The 16,514-nt window shown below is 44.4% G+C and overlaps 1 protein-coding gene across 9 annotated transcripts in view; it reads left to right on the top strand.

Annotated features, from left to right (window-relative positions):
• The window catches only part of foxp1b (forkhead box P1b), a 173,642-nt gene that overhangs the window by 143,882 nt on the left and 13,246 nt on the right, over positions 1 to 16,514 (top strand). For all 9 annotated transcript variants that reach the window (XM_080774872.1, XM_080774870.1, XM_080774871.1 and 6 more), the window contains 3 exons: positions 4,987 to 5,106; positions 10,421 to 10,508; positions 11,902 to 11,985. In XM_080774872.1, the coding sequence (XP_080630998.1) occupies positions 4,987 to 5,106; positions 10,421 to 10,508; positions 11,902 to 11,985 (292 nt within the window). The remainder of the gene's footprint in view (positions 1 to 4,986; positions 5,107 to 10,420; positions 10,509 to 11,901; positions 11,986 to 16,514) is intronic.

Raw genomic sequence — 16,514 nt, 5'->3', positions numbered from 1 at the left:
ACTCTCTGAGCTCACATGGCTGTGTCTTCAAGGAAGGAATTAATTTGGCATCCAATCCGTCTACTTGTTTGCTCACACCGAAGCGTGATCTTTGAACTGCGAGCGAGGAGCCTCCAGGCGCAGTGAGCTCACCGCATTACATCTGACTCGTGTTTCAGGCATCAAAACCTACGTGTCATTATGAAAGCAAGGCGGACAAAAACACATTTAGCACACTAAACCATCCAGCCTTGGGAGGTGAAGAGGGGTTCACGCGCTGCTTGTGTGTGTGTGTGTGTGTGCATGTGGGGGTGTGCATGTTTGTGTGTGCGTGCGGCATGCATGCATGCGTGCGTGTATAGAGGGTGGACAAACACGCCGGGGGATAGGTCCCTCTGATTGACACATTGATGGGAAAAATACTGTGGTTTATTTACTGGCGAGACACAAATAAAAGTCAAAATAGTGCTATTTATTTCTTCTTTGTAAAGTGGTTTCAAAACAGACAAAGCCGCAGCAACTTAAAGTGTCTCATTGTTTTTGGGGAGATTTTCATATCCCCCCTCTTCCAACACACATACACATAGATTCACACATATAAACACGTGTGCACAGGGGAGAAAATAGACGTGCGCTAGCTCCAGTTACACCTCTCCCAGTTGAGAGTGTGCACCGTCTTCCTGTGAATCATCCAGTGTCAAACTGACTTTTCCTCGTGTTGCCATGTGGCTGAAGACTAAAGCCTAATCGGAGAGAGAGAGAGAGAGAGAGAGAGAAAGAGAGCCAGGGGAAAAGGGGGGTATTGACACGCTCACTCCATCACACGTCCTCGCAGCATGCCAACAAACAAGGCGAGCATCAGTGGCAAAGGGAAGGGAACAACAACGCTCCGCTGAGGGCTTCACGAAACATCGGAGGAGACGTGCATGAGGGCCCCCCCCTCCCTGCCCCTGTGCTCACTGTCAAGGATTAAAGAAGACGTCAACAGCAGTTTAGCACACGCTCTAGTGAAGAAGGCAATCTGGGGGCTGAATATTCACCCCAGTATCTTAGATCTGTCAGAAAGCCAAGCAGGTGATTCTCACCCCCACTCCCCTCTCTCTCTCTCTCTCTCTCTCTCTCTCTCTCTCTCTCTCTGTCTCTGTGCTAGGCGGGCCACTGACTGAACAGCAAGTTCCAAATTTCAAACATGCAATTTACTTAGAATCAGATGACTGATACGAAAACGAGAGCGGGCAAAAACAAAACCCAACATATCTTATTAAACACTGGATGATGCTAATTTAGATTCACACACCCAATAATCCATCCTTGTTAAATTTGGCACAAAAAAACTATTGAGAGCATTATTATTCCCCTCCTTTGATGATGCAGACTCCATTCTAATCAGAATCCATGGGAAAAAAAAGATACATTATGCATGATTATTCCACACAAGTCTCTGAGAAAACGGCGTTATAATCCAGGGATTTGAATAATCAGGTTGGAGATAATGGGTTGGGCCGGCCTGGGCGTAAATAGAGAGCATCCCCACTCATCCCCCTAGTGCTGAACTTAATGAACTTTTAATTGATGCGGTTCCGCGAGTCCTTTTGTCATGCAACAGAAACAAGCCTCTGTGCTGCTGATGGACCTGTTTTCCCGGCTGGCTTCAGATTGGTTTACAGCAGACCCTAAGTACCATGTAGTTAGTTTCATGTGTCATATAAAATCTGCCCAGGCACAGCGACGCCTGCAACTAAAACCTTAAGTGCATCCACAGGCATCACTCGCCGGCTTTGCACTTCCGTCTTAAGGAAGGAGTAGAAATTCAATCACCGCCGGGCTTGACACGCCGACGATGAGGTGTACGCGGTTGCTTTTAGCTGTCTCAAAGAGCACCCCTTTGGCGGGGCAGGACCGGGAGGTTTGTTTGTCTGAACAGAAGTCTTGATATGGGCCAAGGCTCTCCCTTTGACAGTCAAGACGGTCAACCTGTCTCCCTGTCAGTTGGTCGGCCTGTGTGGCTCCCAAGGCCCCCCCCTCCCCCTCGGACACAGAGGGAGGGAGACGAGATACCCCAGTGAGCCAGGTCGCCTTTTGTTCAATGATTTGCTTATTTAAATGAAATGCTTCCGATCTGTATCTGACATCAATTCCCATTCCGCTGGATGGGCTTTGTAACGGGGAGCGTCCTCACACACAAAGCACTTGGCCCACTTTACTTCCCAGCAACCATCAGTAACCACAGCTCAGGGACTGTAACTCGGCAATCTGTTAAGGAGATAAATAATCTGATTTGGCACAACACTCCACTCTCTCTTGCCTTTCATTTGTCTTACACCAGGAAAATGATAATGAAATCATTTAGGGTAAACCGTTGAGTGGCAGAGAGAAGAGAGGCAAGCGGAGAGGCGGGACAGAGTAAAGATGTAGAGAGCTGGAGGGAGAGTGGGAGGGGGAGTTCACGGTGGGACTACTAGACCCATATCGATATCCGTGGTAAGGGAGGGTGTGTTGTGACTGGGCTTCACACACACTACGGTCATACCCTGACCTAGCCCACTGGATATCAATCTTCCCATTTTTCTTTTCTCCTTTCTGTCCTGATAGATTCAGAGCATCTGCACGTTCTGCCATAGATCATTCGTGTTTATGACCCAGAGCCTCTCATCAAAAGAGCGGGCCTGGAAAAGGACTGGCTGACAGCTGCCGGAGCCCGCCTCTGCAGTTTTGTTGTCTCTGTGTACGGATAAACACGACGGCAACACCTGGAAGGCTCCGGTCGCGTTCTCTCTCGGGCTGTCGAAGCACTTTTATGTTCCGTCTCTAAAGGAAGCCAATGACACGGTCTCCCCCTCATCGCTGTTATTAGATCATTAGAGTACCCCCTTCCCGAGCCGCCTGACAATAATAGCATCCTGACAGAGCTGCCGAAGGTGCCAGTCAAATTTAACGCAACATGGGAGATGTGGAGCCGTTTGGTTGTATTTTATTTTATTTTATTTTTTCCCTCTCTGTCTCTCTGTCATTCCTAGCGCTGAACGAGTAGGAAAGAGCTAAGAGCCCCATGCATGTCTCTTATTAAACTAATGTAGCTCATTTGGCGTACATACTGTCATTTACCACTGTATGGCCAGGCACCATTGAAAAAGAGGCTTCCAGCCCATGACATTTCATCACAGTCTCCAGCACACTTCACTATTCATAATCGTATTAATACAGAATTAACCAACATTAGGCCTGTTTGGGAAGAATAAAAAAGAATCTCTCTTTTAAACGAACGAATGAATGAATGAACGAATAAATAAATAAATAGCCTTACACACCTTCACACACCAGTCCACACGTTTCCTTGTTAGAATTTAATAGGTTGTCCGCCATCAATGTATTAGCTGTATCAAAACAGAGATCCTTAATGTGCATGCATAATTCATAATTGAATTAAACAAAACAAAAAACGGAAAGAAATCAGACTTTTGAGAAAGAGAGGGGGGAGAGAGAAATCTGCTAACCACATTCATGAATGCTTGACTGCTTCCTAATTGCAATGCAATTATCACATGTTATGAACAATGTGAACTCTTAAGCATGTAATTATAACACGAGGAAACCTGTGACAAGCCTTAAAATTCCGTACTTGAGTTAGAGCTTTACCAACATCGATACAAATGAGATTCTAATCTGAACAGCCCATTTTATACTGTTAAAATTGCCACACCATGATTCGATTTTCTCACATAATTATTTTCTTTTTTTTATGCGTAACTTAAATTTTTGCACATACAGTAGACGGATATTTTGGCATTTGTTTTTCGTCTTGTTCTCTTGTTCATGAACATCTAAAACATCTAACGTTACTCATCCCTCGTAGAATATCCATATGAATGAGAAGGCACTGGATGGATGGAAGGATTCCCTAATGGCACACAATAGCCTGGGTTCTGGGTATAATGAATCCCCCCCCCCCCCCCCCCCACCCACCCCTCTCCTGGCTCCTGGAGGAGAGCCCGTTACATAAGCAGGGCCTCAGACTGGAGGAGGACTGATGGGTTTGAACACCAGCAGCAGCACCAGGTGGTAGCGATATAGGCCAGTCCCCCAGGCTCTTGTAGTTGAGAGTTGTGTGGCTTGTACAGTGTGCTTGTGTCCATATGGCTGCCTGTCTCGCTCTCTTACCAGACCTTGTCTGCGCGCGCGCGCACGCACGCACGCACGCACGCACGCACGCACACACACACACACACACACACACACACACACACACACAGACATTGTAGTGCATCTGATGCTCATCAGTGCTTCTGGGTATGGTTATCTCTGGCTCTGCGCTCCTCGCCATATGGAAAATGTTGCAGAGTTTGTTTTTCGGGCAACTTCCCGATGTTTAAGCTTGATTGTACGCACCCTTGCCTTGGATTGCATGCCCATATTGACATTGTTCCGTTAGTAGATGAAGGGTTCCAGGTGTGTTCCCGGGGTTCTGTTTACTGTTGGTATTATAGTGGGAAGGTGTTGTTGTGGTCTTCCAGGAGGTTCCTTGGATACAATTGGTCCAGCCTGGTCAGGAAGGCCAGCAGGTGACGGTAACCTCTAGCAGGCCTGATCAAAGCATGGACCGCTACATGGATCAGTGGAACTAAATAATGACATATTGATTGTACTCTACTCACGGACGGGCTTCCCCTGACGACAGTCGACTCTTCCTTGAGAGCCAAGCAAACGGAGATCACACAGCTATACTGATCCCACATGGTCAAAAAGTTCAGAGATCACCTTAAAGCCTCTGTTTTCATGTCAAAACCTACATGTGGTGCACACAGGCTAGTGCACAGGTATCATAGTAATGCTTAGCCAGCATCATTCTTAAGCCAACTAGGCTTTTCACTAGCGAGTCTTGTGAAAGGTCAGTGCGATATGTTCGCTCTTGCACACGATCATGTGAGAATGTGTGTGAGCTGTCATTGCGTTGCTGTTAATCGGCGTGTACTAATTAGTGTTCCTCTGTTCCCTGTCTCTGTTTTGCAGATCTACGCTAGAAGAGGCCACCTCGCACACTCACCCTCACAGTCACCCTCTGTATGGACACGGAGTGTGCAAGTGGCCCGGGTGTGAGGCCGTGTTTGATGACTTCCACTCATTCCTCAAGTAAGTGGACAGAGTTTTGATGTTTTGAGTGCCCTCAGCTCATCTCTCTCTCTCTCTCTCTCTCTCTCTCTCCTCTCTCTCTCTCTCTCTGCCCCCCTCTTTTGTGTCATCTTGCTTCGATTGCACCTCCTGTGCTCCCCTGTGTCTAAGAGGCGCTACTGGTACAGGTGGTTGTTATTCCTGAGCGAGGTTGGTGGGTCGAGGCTCTGCAATGCTGTGGCCCTCTTCGTGGCCGAGCATGCCACGGTGGGGTCTCCACCTGAGTGTGCCATGGGCCTTTAATTCCTGTGATAAGTGCTGTTCCCATGGTGACAGGGGACATTTTTCCCAAACAAACAACAGGAGGATGTTTATCTGTCGCAGCGACACTTAGGGCGCTCTGCATGTTTGCCCTTGTCACTGGACAGGGGGATTGGTGTGTGTGCATTGCCTGCCTCACTCAGCCCTTTCTGTCTCTAGCTCCCAATGTTGTTTGTCTTTCTCCTCTCTCCTGATACTGTGTCCAAGTGTCACTGTCCTGTTAGCTCCTAGAACCATACAACAACCTTCATTCAGTCTCTTCTTTAAGATTAGCAAGCAGAACTTCTTTCCCCCCCACTCATCCTTTTGCATGCACACTTTTTCTAAACGTAATCGGCATCGCTCGCTGTATGGTAGCATCATCAACCCTGCAACTCAGATGACATAAACTTGTGGCTTGACCCTGTTGGGCCATAAGTAAACCTTTTGTTTTTGCTCTATGGTTTTCCCCATGCGGTTTACTAATCAAACCCTGTGTTGAAGTGTGCACTGGGTAATCCAACACATAATAGTGCCGTGGCTGCGGAGAGGATGAAAACATCTGCCTGCATTGTGGCAGCAGATCAATGGCTCACTGTCAGCCTGGATTAGTCGCACTTTAAACAAGATATGACACAATTCTATTATCCTAAAACAAGCACTCAGAGAACACAGGGTTCCCTCAGAGATACTGTTGAGAAAGGTGCTGCAGAAGACTACTTCATAGTCAGTTTTAAGTTTTGACTTTCTCATCTAAGGATTCTTTTGATCCCAGGCAGAAATCCACTTTGAGGATAATTTGTTTTTTGAAAAGTGTTCTTCTAACGTGTTTCACACCATGAACACAGATTGCAACAATAATCACAACTGAAGTGCTTTGAATTTAAAGGAACGAGGAGAAAACGGGGGGATAGGTGTGGTTCCCACATTTATACAACAGAGAACTTGTTTTCACTGTTATTCGGCCTCTTATTTAAGATTAGCAAGCAGACATCCTTTTCCCCCACACATACACACAGCTTTGGGAGTGTCCCTTTCAATCCATCACTATTTATTGTATTCTGACATTGCCTCACCCTTTGTTTATAGAAGAGAGAGGAATTAAATTTTGCTTGCCCGGTAAAGCTCTGCCTTTAAAAAAAAAAGAGTCTGTAAGTGCACTCTGCTATGTTTTTACAAGTGTTTTTATCATGGCAACATCTTGTTTACTTTAGTTGCCTGCCTAAACTGCTTGGAACATGTTAAGAAAACATTTGGGGAGAGTCTCCACAAAGCTGCCTTTGTTTAACAGTGGGCAAGAGTGCAAGCAGCTCACCAAGGTGTTAACTCTCAAACCCTTAAGCACTTCCACATGAAACTAGGCCGCTGATACTGCGGGGCCCCCAAAAAGAATCGCAAATACAAACAAAGAATAAATCAAGCATAATAACTTTTTTTTACCTTTAAGAACGACTCCTATATGGTGGGCAGAAATGGAGAAAATAAATCAAGGTGAAGAGTGATGTGTGTGTGTGTGTGTGTGTGTGTGTGTGTGTGTGTGTGTGTGTGTGTGTGTGTGTGTGTGTGTGTGTGTGTGTGTGTGTGTGTGTGTGTGTGTGTGTGTGTGTGTGTGTGTGTGTGTGTGTGTGTGTGTGTGTGTGTGTGTGTGTGTGTGTGTGTGTGTGTGTGTGTGTGTGTGTGTGTGTGTGTGTGTGTGTGTGTACTGAGCAGAACACAGCGTACTGTGTGTACCAGAGAGAGAAAGGTGAGGAGGACTCTAACGTCAACCAGATTTCAGCTCCGCATGCCAACAGCAACAACCAACACTGGACTGAAATGTTGTTTTAAACCGTGCGCATATTTATTCTATCTTTTAAAGAAAACATTACATACCTACATGCACTATCTTGATACATACAAAAAGTGCCAAATCCCTATTCCTGTTTTCATATTCGGCGCGGGGACGGGGCGGGCCCTGGCTGGTGTTTTTTATGGGGGTCAGGACCTCTCTCTTCAGCGTCCACTCAGAGGTCACAGCCTGTGAAACACGGCACTGCCCTCTAGTGCTGACCTGAAACGTCTCATACATACCTGAACGTTAGCCTTCTCTGTACAATTCAATTTGTCTTCATTTAACTGGGAGTGTATATGAATTGAAACCTGTGTCCATTTGGTTCCATTTGTACACTCTCTTAGTTTTCAAATGGATAAATGAACACAGAGGATTTTACTGTGTTGGGTTGTTTTATTACTTTATAGAGACTTTGTAGTGGCGCTTGAGTTGATTGATACACAAGATAAAACTCCGACATGCAAAGCATAGATTCCCACAAATGTGGTCATTTGGATGTTTAGATTTAAATGTTGTTGTTTTTATTTAGTTTTTTGTTTGTTTACCCTCTCAAAATTCCGAAACAAATACATTTTAGTGATTTTTCTGTTAATATAATTCTGCTCAACCAGTTGAGAGATCTCATAAAGCATACATGATAAACAAGTGAAATTAGAAGTGATGAAATACATAAATGAGCAGATAAACCTGTTACTGAACAGAAAATACAGCTTTAACTTAAAAATAAAATAAAACCTTTCGTTTTTAGTGTTTTCCTTTAAAGGAAATAAAAATGCTAAATATTATCCTTATTAATTTAAACATGGCATAAAAAATAATTACTATTAAAATAAGGTTTTTTTCACACACCTTTGTCACAACACAAGTGTGTGATGTTTACTGTGGACAATTCCTACTAACTAACAGCATAAATGTGCCATAGGGAAAGCACTATATGCTCTTGTTCCAGTCTATATACAATTAAAAGATGTAAAGAAAGAAAGTGGAGAAAAAAAAATAGTAGACTTTAAATGATATGTAAAAAGCTGACTGTTTAAAAAGGATGTCTATTTAACTTTATTGTGGCAATTTACATTAGGGACCGTCATCCTGCCAGAAAGCTTTTAAAAGCGCCTTCATTTGAAGTCCAGAAAGTGACACATGCCAACGTTCATAGTGTCTCCCGATGTCAATTCCCCACATCCCCAGCGCCCGTGTCCAGACGCTCTTCTCAAGGCTGCATTAGGGCCATTTGAATATTTCATTTCCTATTAATTATGCACTGTGACTCTCCATGTCATTAGAAGAAATAAAGTGGAATGTAACAAAGGATGAAAAGAGGGAGAGCACGCGGATCTTTGTGAACACGGACATTCCAAAGCTCCTCACGTAGGAGGACGCCGGCCCCTCATTGCAAATGCAGTTAAATTGAAGTTGAAACGTCTTTACCTATTATTTTCGTCTGTGAAATTTAGCAACATGTCCTGAGATGTTTACCAGCCTCATTCTCTGCCCCGCTTAATTAAATGGGCGTTTATTCAATTCAGACAAATGGACAGCTCCCAGAGTGGACGGAATTAATTTCACCAAGGACTTATTGTCAATGCTTGCTATATAATGTATATATTTAGACTTGTGTGTATGTCTTCCATGATTTCTTTTTTGGCAAACAATTAAGGCAGGCACTCTGCCTTAATTGTTCGCTAAAAAATAAATCATGTAGTAAATCCATGTCAGAGACATTTAGAAAAATGCATTATAAACAATACAATAAGAGGATCATCACTGTGTGTGTGTGTGTGTGTGTGTGTGTGTGTGTGTGTGTGTGTGTGTGTGCGCGTGTGAGGCATGTGGGCATGTATGAATGCACATGCATGTATGAGTGAGAGTGTGCACCACACACAGTTTCCATAAAGATATAAATCGTTCAGCTCAAGGTTAAAAAATATTAAAAAAATATAATATGAACCGAATACCTTTCATTCAAACAGCATACTGTGTCCCCTCCTCACATATGTCTTGTTTCTGTGTGGGTGGGGGTGTTTTTCTTAATGCATAAATGTGTTGTGTCTGTACATAAAGAAATGGCCCTCCAACACCGACGTTGTAGGGGCTCCGTAGATTTATTGGGCCATCATTTCAGCCAGTGTGCTGCCACGGTGTCTGTTTTCCCGCTTCGGTGCCAGCTACTTTTGATTTGCAATAAATGACTGAAAAAGTGCATTTGAGAAGGCGAGCACGTCACACACACGGTTCCATCCCACCCAGCGCCACTGTGCACGTACGGAGGGAGGCATGCCTGGTGACAGTGACCTACATGGTCACCGAAGATGTGATATAATTTATGATATATATAATATATTGGATCCATTAGCGAGCATAATGAAGTAGTGAAATGAAAGGGTATTTGTGAAATCAGTTCAAACATCCTGCTCGGATTATGATTAAATGATTAATGAAATGCCCCTGCATAAGCATTTTCAAACAGTAATTCATGCGGAGGCTGATAAAATTCCTCCAATCATATTTCCTTCACTCGTGAACCTTATCTCCACCATTTTATATAAATCACGGAAAAAACCCTGTCTGCCGCCGAGCGCGCTACTTATTTAGATTAGTTATAAACGTACAGGAAAAGAGAACATCTTCGCCATATAAAATAATCACGCATAATTATATCCATAATTCAAGTTTGTGACAGATCCCATCTCCTCTTCTTGTTGTCCTCTGCCTTTCCTTCTGGCTTCATTTGAGTTCTCTTAATCTTGACGACATAATTAACAAAAGAAAAGACAAAAATATGGACAGTCCACCTTTCATAAATGGAGGCTGTCATCACTGGGTGCGGATGGTATTAGGGTTCGGCTGCATAATTCACCAGAGTCCAACCTGGAATTCTTCAATCATTCCTTTTATCTGTGAATGGAAGTTAGAGCAGACAAGAGCATCTCATGAAATATGAATGTCATTCTTTTCTGCTTTAAAATAAGCATTTCTTCACAGGTTATGTTGATACTGTCTGGCTAATCCTGGTAGTATTTGGTTATAGCTTTATAATAACCGAACCCGATATTTACCCAAATATTGTCACAGATTCTCTCTACCACATTGAGATCTGCGTTGCTCTTAAACCCCCACAAAGAATAATGATCCGCTCCCAATATATCTAAGACACAGTCGAATGTGACAGTATTTTGAGCTTTCTCTTTGTTTTATATTTTCCAGACATCTTAACAATGAGCACGCCCTGGATGACAGGAGCACAGCCCAGTGTCGGGTGCAAATGCAGGTCGTACAACAGCTGGAGCTGCAGGTATTGTCTCCGCGTTTGTTTTTGGCCCAAATATTTGTGTGCCCTTTTCTCCCGATGCTTCCTGTGTGTCTGTGACGAACCCCTCCCTGTCCGTCTGATATCAGGGTCACTGGAGGAAGGGTGGGGGGGGGGGAGGGGTGGTGGCGGGGGTGGCAGAATGAAATTATTTTGTACATTTGTGAGTAACCAGTCATTAAGAATGTGTTATGTATGCATGACAGCCAGGCAGAGATATATGAAGGGCCCGGGGGCTAAGTAGAGAAGATAATTACATTTTGAATTTTACTGGGTTTTAAAGTTATTTATGACTTTTAACTGTTTGGCACCAACAATAAAACACTTAGTGAAATGCCTCAGCGGCACAGCGTGGATGAGCGCTCTCAATGTCGAATGGTGAAGTTACCACATCCAGCTGCTGAACGCCGAGCTGGTGGTGATCAGTGGCTTTCATGCAGTGTCCTCTGTGAGTGGCCATACATGCTCTTTTACCATGAGGGACAGCAGAAAAATATGCACATGTACATTAAGTATGCACTTATGGAAAAAGGCATGGTTCAGTGTCATTCCATTAGTGGGGGTTAGTAATGACCGGTGAAGTAGCCTATATGAGCATGGGGGGGTTGGATGCTAGCTGGTGAACATAACACCCTATGTTAAAATAAGGATTCACTGAAAGGGTAAAATGTAACTAACCATCCTATTAAGTGCCCTTTTTATTTATTAATGTCTGCTGCAGTGGCTAAGCAGAGCTAGCACTTTTAACATAATTACAGATTTCATGCAGTATCCACTCACAGTAAACATAATTATTTGCTGCATTATTCCCGAATAATGTCGAAATGATTGTGATTGCAAAACAATCACAGTTTACGGAATGTTAACCTTAAACAATGTGGGTTAGGAGTTCAGTTGCTCAACCACCACCACCACCACCACCCTGTTATTTCCACTGAGCCTGTGTATCACCCACAGGGAAGGAACGGAGGTTTATCACACACACACTTCCTCTGCATGCAACCTATCTCCATAATGTAAGCTGGCAGCTAGGACAGCAGCGTGTTTTAGACAGGTAGAAAGGGCTCGGGGTTGTTATTGGCAGTGAGACGTACGTAGACTATTTTAACCTTGAATGAGACACATCAACTCTTATCCTGGCTGAAGCTTAGGGTAGTTGACAGTTGCCAAGAGTCTTTGGATAACAAATAATTAGGTGGAAAACGGCGTCTACATAGATTTGCTGTAACAACACGGACTGAGCTGTAGTACAGTAGCAAAAAAAAAAAAAAAGACCCATGGTTTTAATGCAAATAGTAAATCAGGAGTGAATAGAATTAGAGAGTGAAATAGATTTTGGTTCATGAAAGATTTAATGCCTTCTCCTTCCTCATTACAGCTATCGAAAGACAAAGAGCGTCTGCAAGCGATGATGACGCACCTGCACGTCAAATCCACAGAGCCCAAAGCATTGCCACAGCCGGTGAGCAGCAGACTCTGTCCTCTCTCTCTCTCTCTCTCTCTCTCTCTCTCTCTCTCTCTCTCTCTCTCTCTCTCTCCCCTCTTCCCCTCCTCCCCTTTCTTGTCTTTCTAATTGACACACATGTATTCATTAATCCTTTCCTCCATCTTCTTATTTATCGGCTAAACAAAAACAGCTGTTCTCTGGAGGGAAGGAGGCAGTAAATATTGTTTGGACCACATCTGTTGACATCCCAGATTCAATTTGGTTTGCTGTGATGAACTGTAACAGCTCCGATGGCAGCAGCCTCAGTCAACTACTGTCTGTCCTGGCTAGACAGAGAAATGGAAATCTTCCACCAAAATGTGAATTCTACTCCCAATAATAATAATCTACGCACGCACGCACCAATGCACACACACGCACGCGCACACACACACACACAGCACACACACACACACACACACACACACACACACACACACACACACACACACAGCACACACACACACAATTCAAAATAAAAAAATAACAATAAATAATTAATAAAATACATATTTATTAAAACAATTAATGAAACTCCCAGATAATATAAATTAATAATGCCAAGTCGAATAGAAATTCACAAAAGTGTGTTTCGTGACATGATTGAATAGAACATACTGACATTCATCTTGCTTTCTCCCAGAGCTGATCATCCCCAAAATCTATGGACTGAAATGCAAAAGTACGCTTGCCGTTTAAGTTTTTAACTGCATTCTGCAATGATGTAGGAAATGACATCACTAATCAATCAGGTCCAAAAAGAGCCCTGAAACTATGGCATTTTCTATAAATCAATTCTCAAAATCAAGGGGCTGAAACTTAATTGTCACTGAAATAAAAAAATAACAAATCCTCCTGAGGTTTGTTGAAAAGCAGGGCTGCACTATGTTCTTAATATTTCTTCAGTTCATTGTAATGCCAAGGCCAATGACAAGCTTTTAAAATGTGCATTTTGCGTTGGCTGACACACACGGCCATTTTCAATTTGGGCCAGTATTATCACTAACATGCCGCGGTGATCCACCAAAATGGATCTGCGGGTGAACAACAGAAACTCTGAGTGAATGCAGCGGCAGATCAATTCATTATCTCCTCGCCACATACCGAGGATCATCCTTATCACTCTTAATATATGTCATACCATAAAGCATGCTTCTTAATCCTTATCCTATAGGAGTAAGGGCTTAACATATGGCATTTAAGTATCTACACTGTTTTGTCATGTTTAAGAAGGGGCCCCCACTACCATATTTCATTCACTGTGACAGGGAGCCAAATGTACAAAGATAATTTTGCTGTGGGGGTGAATCATGGAATCATGATGCACACATACAAGCAAACACACACACACACATACACAAAAGACGTCTCTCCTCCTAGCTCTCTGTGCAGCCCAGATCATTTATTTACAGTCAGAGAGAGATGGCTATTGACGTGTAAAAGGACTGTTATGTGCATTCCATACACACAGCGTAAAGCGCCTGGAGATGTCGTATGACAATAGCTTGCCTGTTGGAGCCTTGCCTCTGTCACACACGCTGATTGTGTCGATTAGAGTACAGAGCGCGGGGCCCTGACACGGGGACGTTTGTATATGAAAAGTGGTCAGGGCGACAGATAGCATCTTCAGTTCTCTACCTCTCTCCTCTTTCCTCCGGGGGGCTGTGAGAATGGGCCGTGTCAGAGAGCTCAGCGGTGACACTCTCGGGGGGCTGGGTAGGGCTTTTTATTCAAATAAATACACTCTCGTTCTCCACATGCCGTTAGCGGCTGCTATGGAATACTATGATAAATACGTCTTGCTTATGTTGGGAGAGTGGGGGGGGGGGGGGGGGGGGGGGCGTGGGGGGATGTCCATAGGTCAGGGCCCCTGGCCCCGGAGAGCCTTTAGTGAGATTGTAGCGTCAGAGGTGGCCACTCCAACAGCCCTCTTCAGAGCATGGGCAGAATAAGCCTATTCTCTGGACGTGGTATTGCAAGGAGAGCAGAAGAGGGAAAAACACCCGTCGTCTAGTCACAAGGAGCAAGTCTGTTCTCACAGTAATTGGCGCTTATGTTTTCTCTCTGCTGATCTGTACTACAATATGTAATAAATGGAGGGAGCAGCAGCCCGCTGCCACAGTATGCTGGCTCAAATGAATTTGCTCGTTTACATTTGGTCATAATTAAAGACAAACAAACTGATATTGCTCATGCACAGTGTCGAATTAATATAATTCAATTTATTTTTTTAAGCCAGCTGGGGGGTAGGGGAGATCAAAACAGAATGTGGCACATTAGTAGGGTGCATTTTTGTGTGTGTGTGTGTGTGTGTGTGTGTGTGTGTGTGTGTGTGTGTGTGTGTGTGTGTGTGTGTGTGTGTGTGTGTGTGTGTGTTTGTATTTGCCTCGCCGTGTGTGGGTGGGTGTCTGTGCTCGGTGTCACTAAGCATTCTTGTCAGAGATCTGACCTTTTACGCCATACATAATTAAGGAGGGACTTTTTGTTTATTTTCTTTAGCAGCTTGCCGAGTCAAAGCCAGTATAATTAGATCACCAATTACCATTTAATTAATTTCTGTCTCATTTTGTCTCGGCACTGGAGTGAGCCCAAATGGTGAGGCAGACAAAGGCGAGGCTATTACCAGCCTGTCTGGCCTATTGTTGAAACCCTTCTGTGTTTATGGCCGGGGAATATGGATGAAACATGAAACAAAGCCCACTAATCCACAGGAAGAGAAGTCAACGCCGCAGCCCCCCCATTCTTTTTGATAGCATTGTGTCAGAAACACACAAACCCCAGTGTGATTTATTTGGCTCTTGATTTAGAATAACATACTGCTTCTCCTGCTACCGTTGAGCACGCAGTATACATTTGTGTGTCTCCACGAGCAGTCCAGATTATTTGTGCGGTCTCTGCCAATGGCCATAGTTCAGTTTGTGAATCATGAAAAGGCATTGGCCGTGCACCTTTTAACCCATTAAGACTGAGGCTGATTCTACAAAGGCCTTCTAAATCAGCACTTCTCTCACTTTTTCATGCCAAGGACCTCCAGACCCCCCCCCCCCCCCCACACACACACACACACACACACACACACCCTGCCAAAAGAAAGATGTTTTGTGCCAGGGACCCCCAGAAGAGAAGATTTGTGTTTTAAAAAATCTAAATTATTTAACATTTTTCGAATATGTTCAAGATTTTTCAAAAATGTTAAAGAAAAAAAGACAAAATACACAGATGGGCTTTCCTGGTTTAAATGGTTAAAAAGAGAAGGGGCAATCAGAAATCAAAAAAATGCAAATGAGCACAATTGTAATATAATTACCATCACCCTAATGGGGGGGGGGGGGGGGGGAGGGGAGGGGCGCGCCTGTAACCTTGTTAAGTCAATGTCTTGTCAAAGATGAATTTAGTGGTGATGCCAGTCCCAGATTTCTTTATTATACACCTGTCCATCAAGTTGGCGGGGTGGGTGGTAATGAGTGTTAATAGGGCTGTTGGTGAGGAGGCCAAGGAGACTCTGAGTAGTGAGAGGTGGGGTGTGTGTTGAGGGAGATGTAAATACTGGCTGCTCACCTGTCTGGCCCCAAAATCTGTTGCCCCCTAATGCCATTATCACCCCAAAAGATTTGACATCACATAACGGCAGTCTCTCTCTACCCCATTTACCCCCCCCCCCCCCCCACACACACACACACACACACACACACACACACACACGCACACACACACACACACACATCCAAGTCCATCTCACTCTGTCTCTTCTTGTGTCTTCATATGTATATTTTTCCCTGTCTCTCTTTTCCTTGCAGTCTGAACTGAAGTCATGTTTAATTTGGAAACTGGCCTCCTTTAGCAAATTAGCAATTAGAACAATTTTGTGGTAATATGTATATGTGTCATTAGTTTTCCTGCCAATTAATAGCTGGGTCTGGGAGGGTGGGGGTTGGGGGCTGGTTCAGGCTAGAATTTTCCACTTGACTGCTGTTGCTCCAGCATTGAAGGCTTGGCACTGGCTCTGGAGCCACCACAGCTGCTGGAAGCCACAGCTATACCTTTGGAGCACTTGCTGTAATTAGTTTACCTTGTAGCCATTATTACAAAAAAATCCCCCAGCAGCCCATCCATCCATTCATCCATAGACCCAACCCCGCAACGGAAGTGCGAACCCCCCGTCTCTCCTTAGCGCATACTGCAGGGGCCATCTTTGCTGTGGCCAGCAGCGGCCCCCGATGATGGAGGTCAGTCAGATACAGTAGTTAATCATCAGATCACCTCCATAAGCAGGTCCTAATTAGAGTGCTCTCAATACAATTTCAGCTTGTAATTAGGCCCAGATTGGCCACTTCCTCTGGCCGCCTTATTAGCGCGGTTTCTCAGCGGTAGGTGAGAATCACACTGTCATTTGTCAGGGCTGCTTGGCCCGCCCATCCTCCCCTCACCCTCTCCACTGGGTGCCACACTGCCCAGCCACAAGGGGAGGGGGGTGGGCTGCTTGGCCCGCCCATCTTCCCCTCACC

The sequence above is a fragment of the Protomyctophum bolini genome, assembly GCF_963924005.1.
Source record: "Protomyctophum bolini genome assembly, chromosome: 2".
Classification (NCBI taxonomy): domain Eukaryota; kingdom Metazoa; phylum Chordata; class Actinopteri; order Myctophiformes; family Myctophidae; genus Protomyctophum; species Protomyctophum bolini.
The sequence above is the reverse complement of the archived record's forward strand: the minus strand, read 5'-3'. Positions and strand labels throughout refer to the sequence as shown.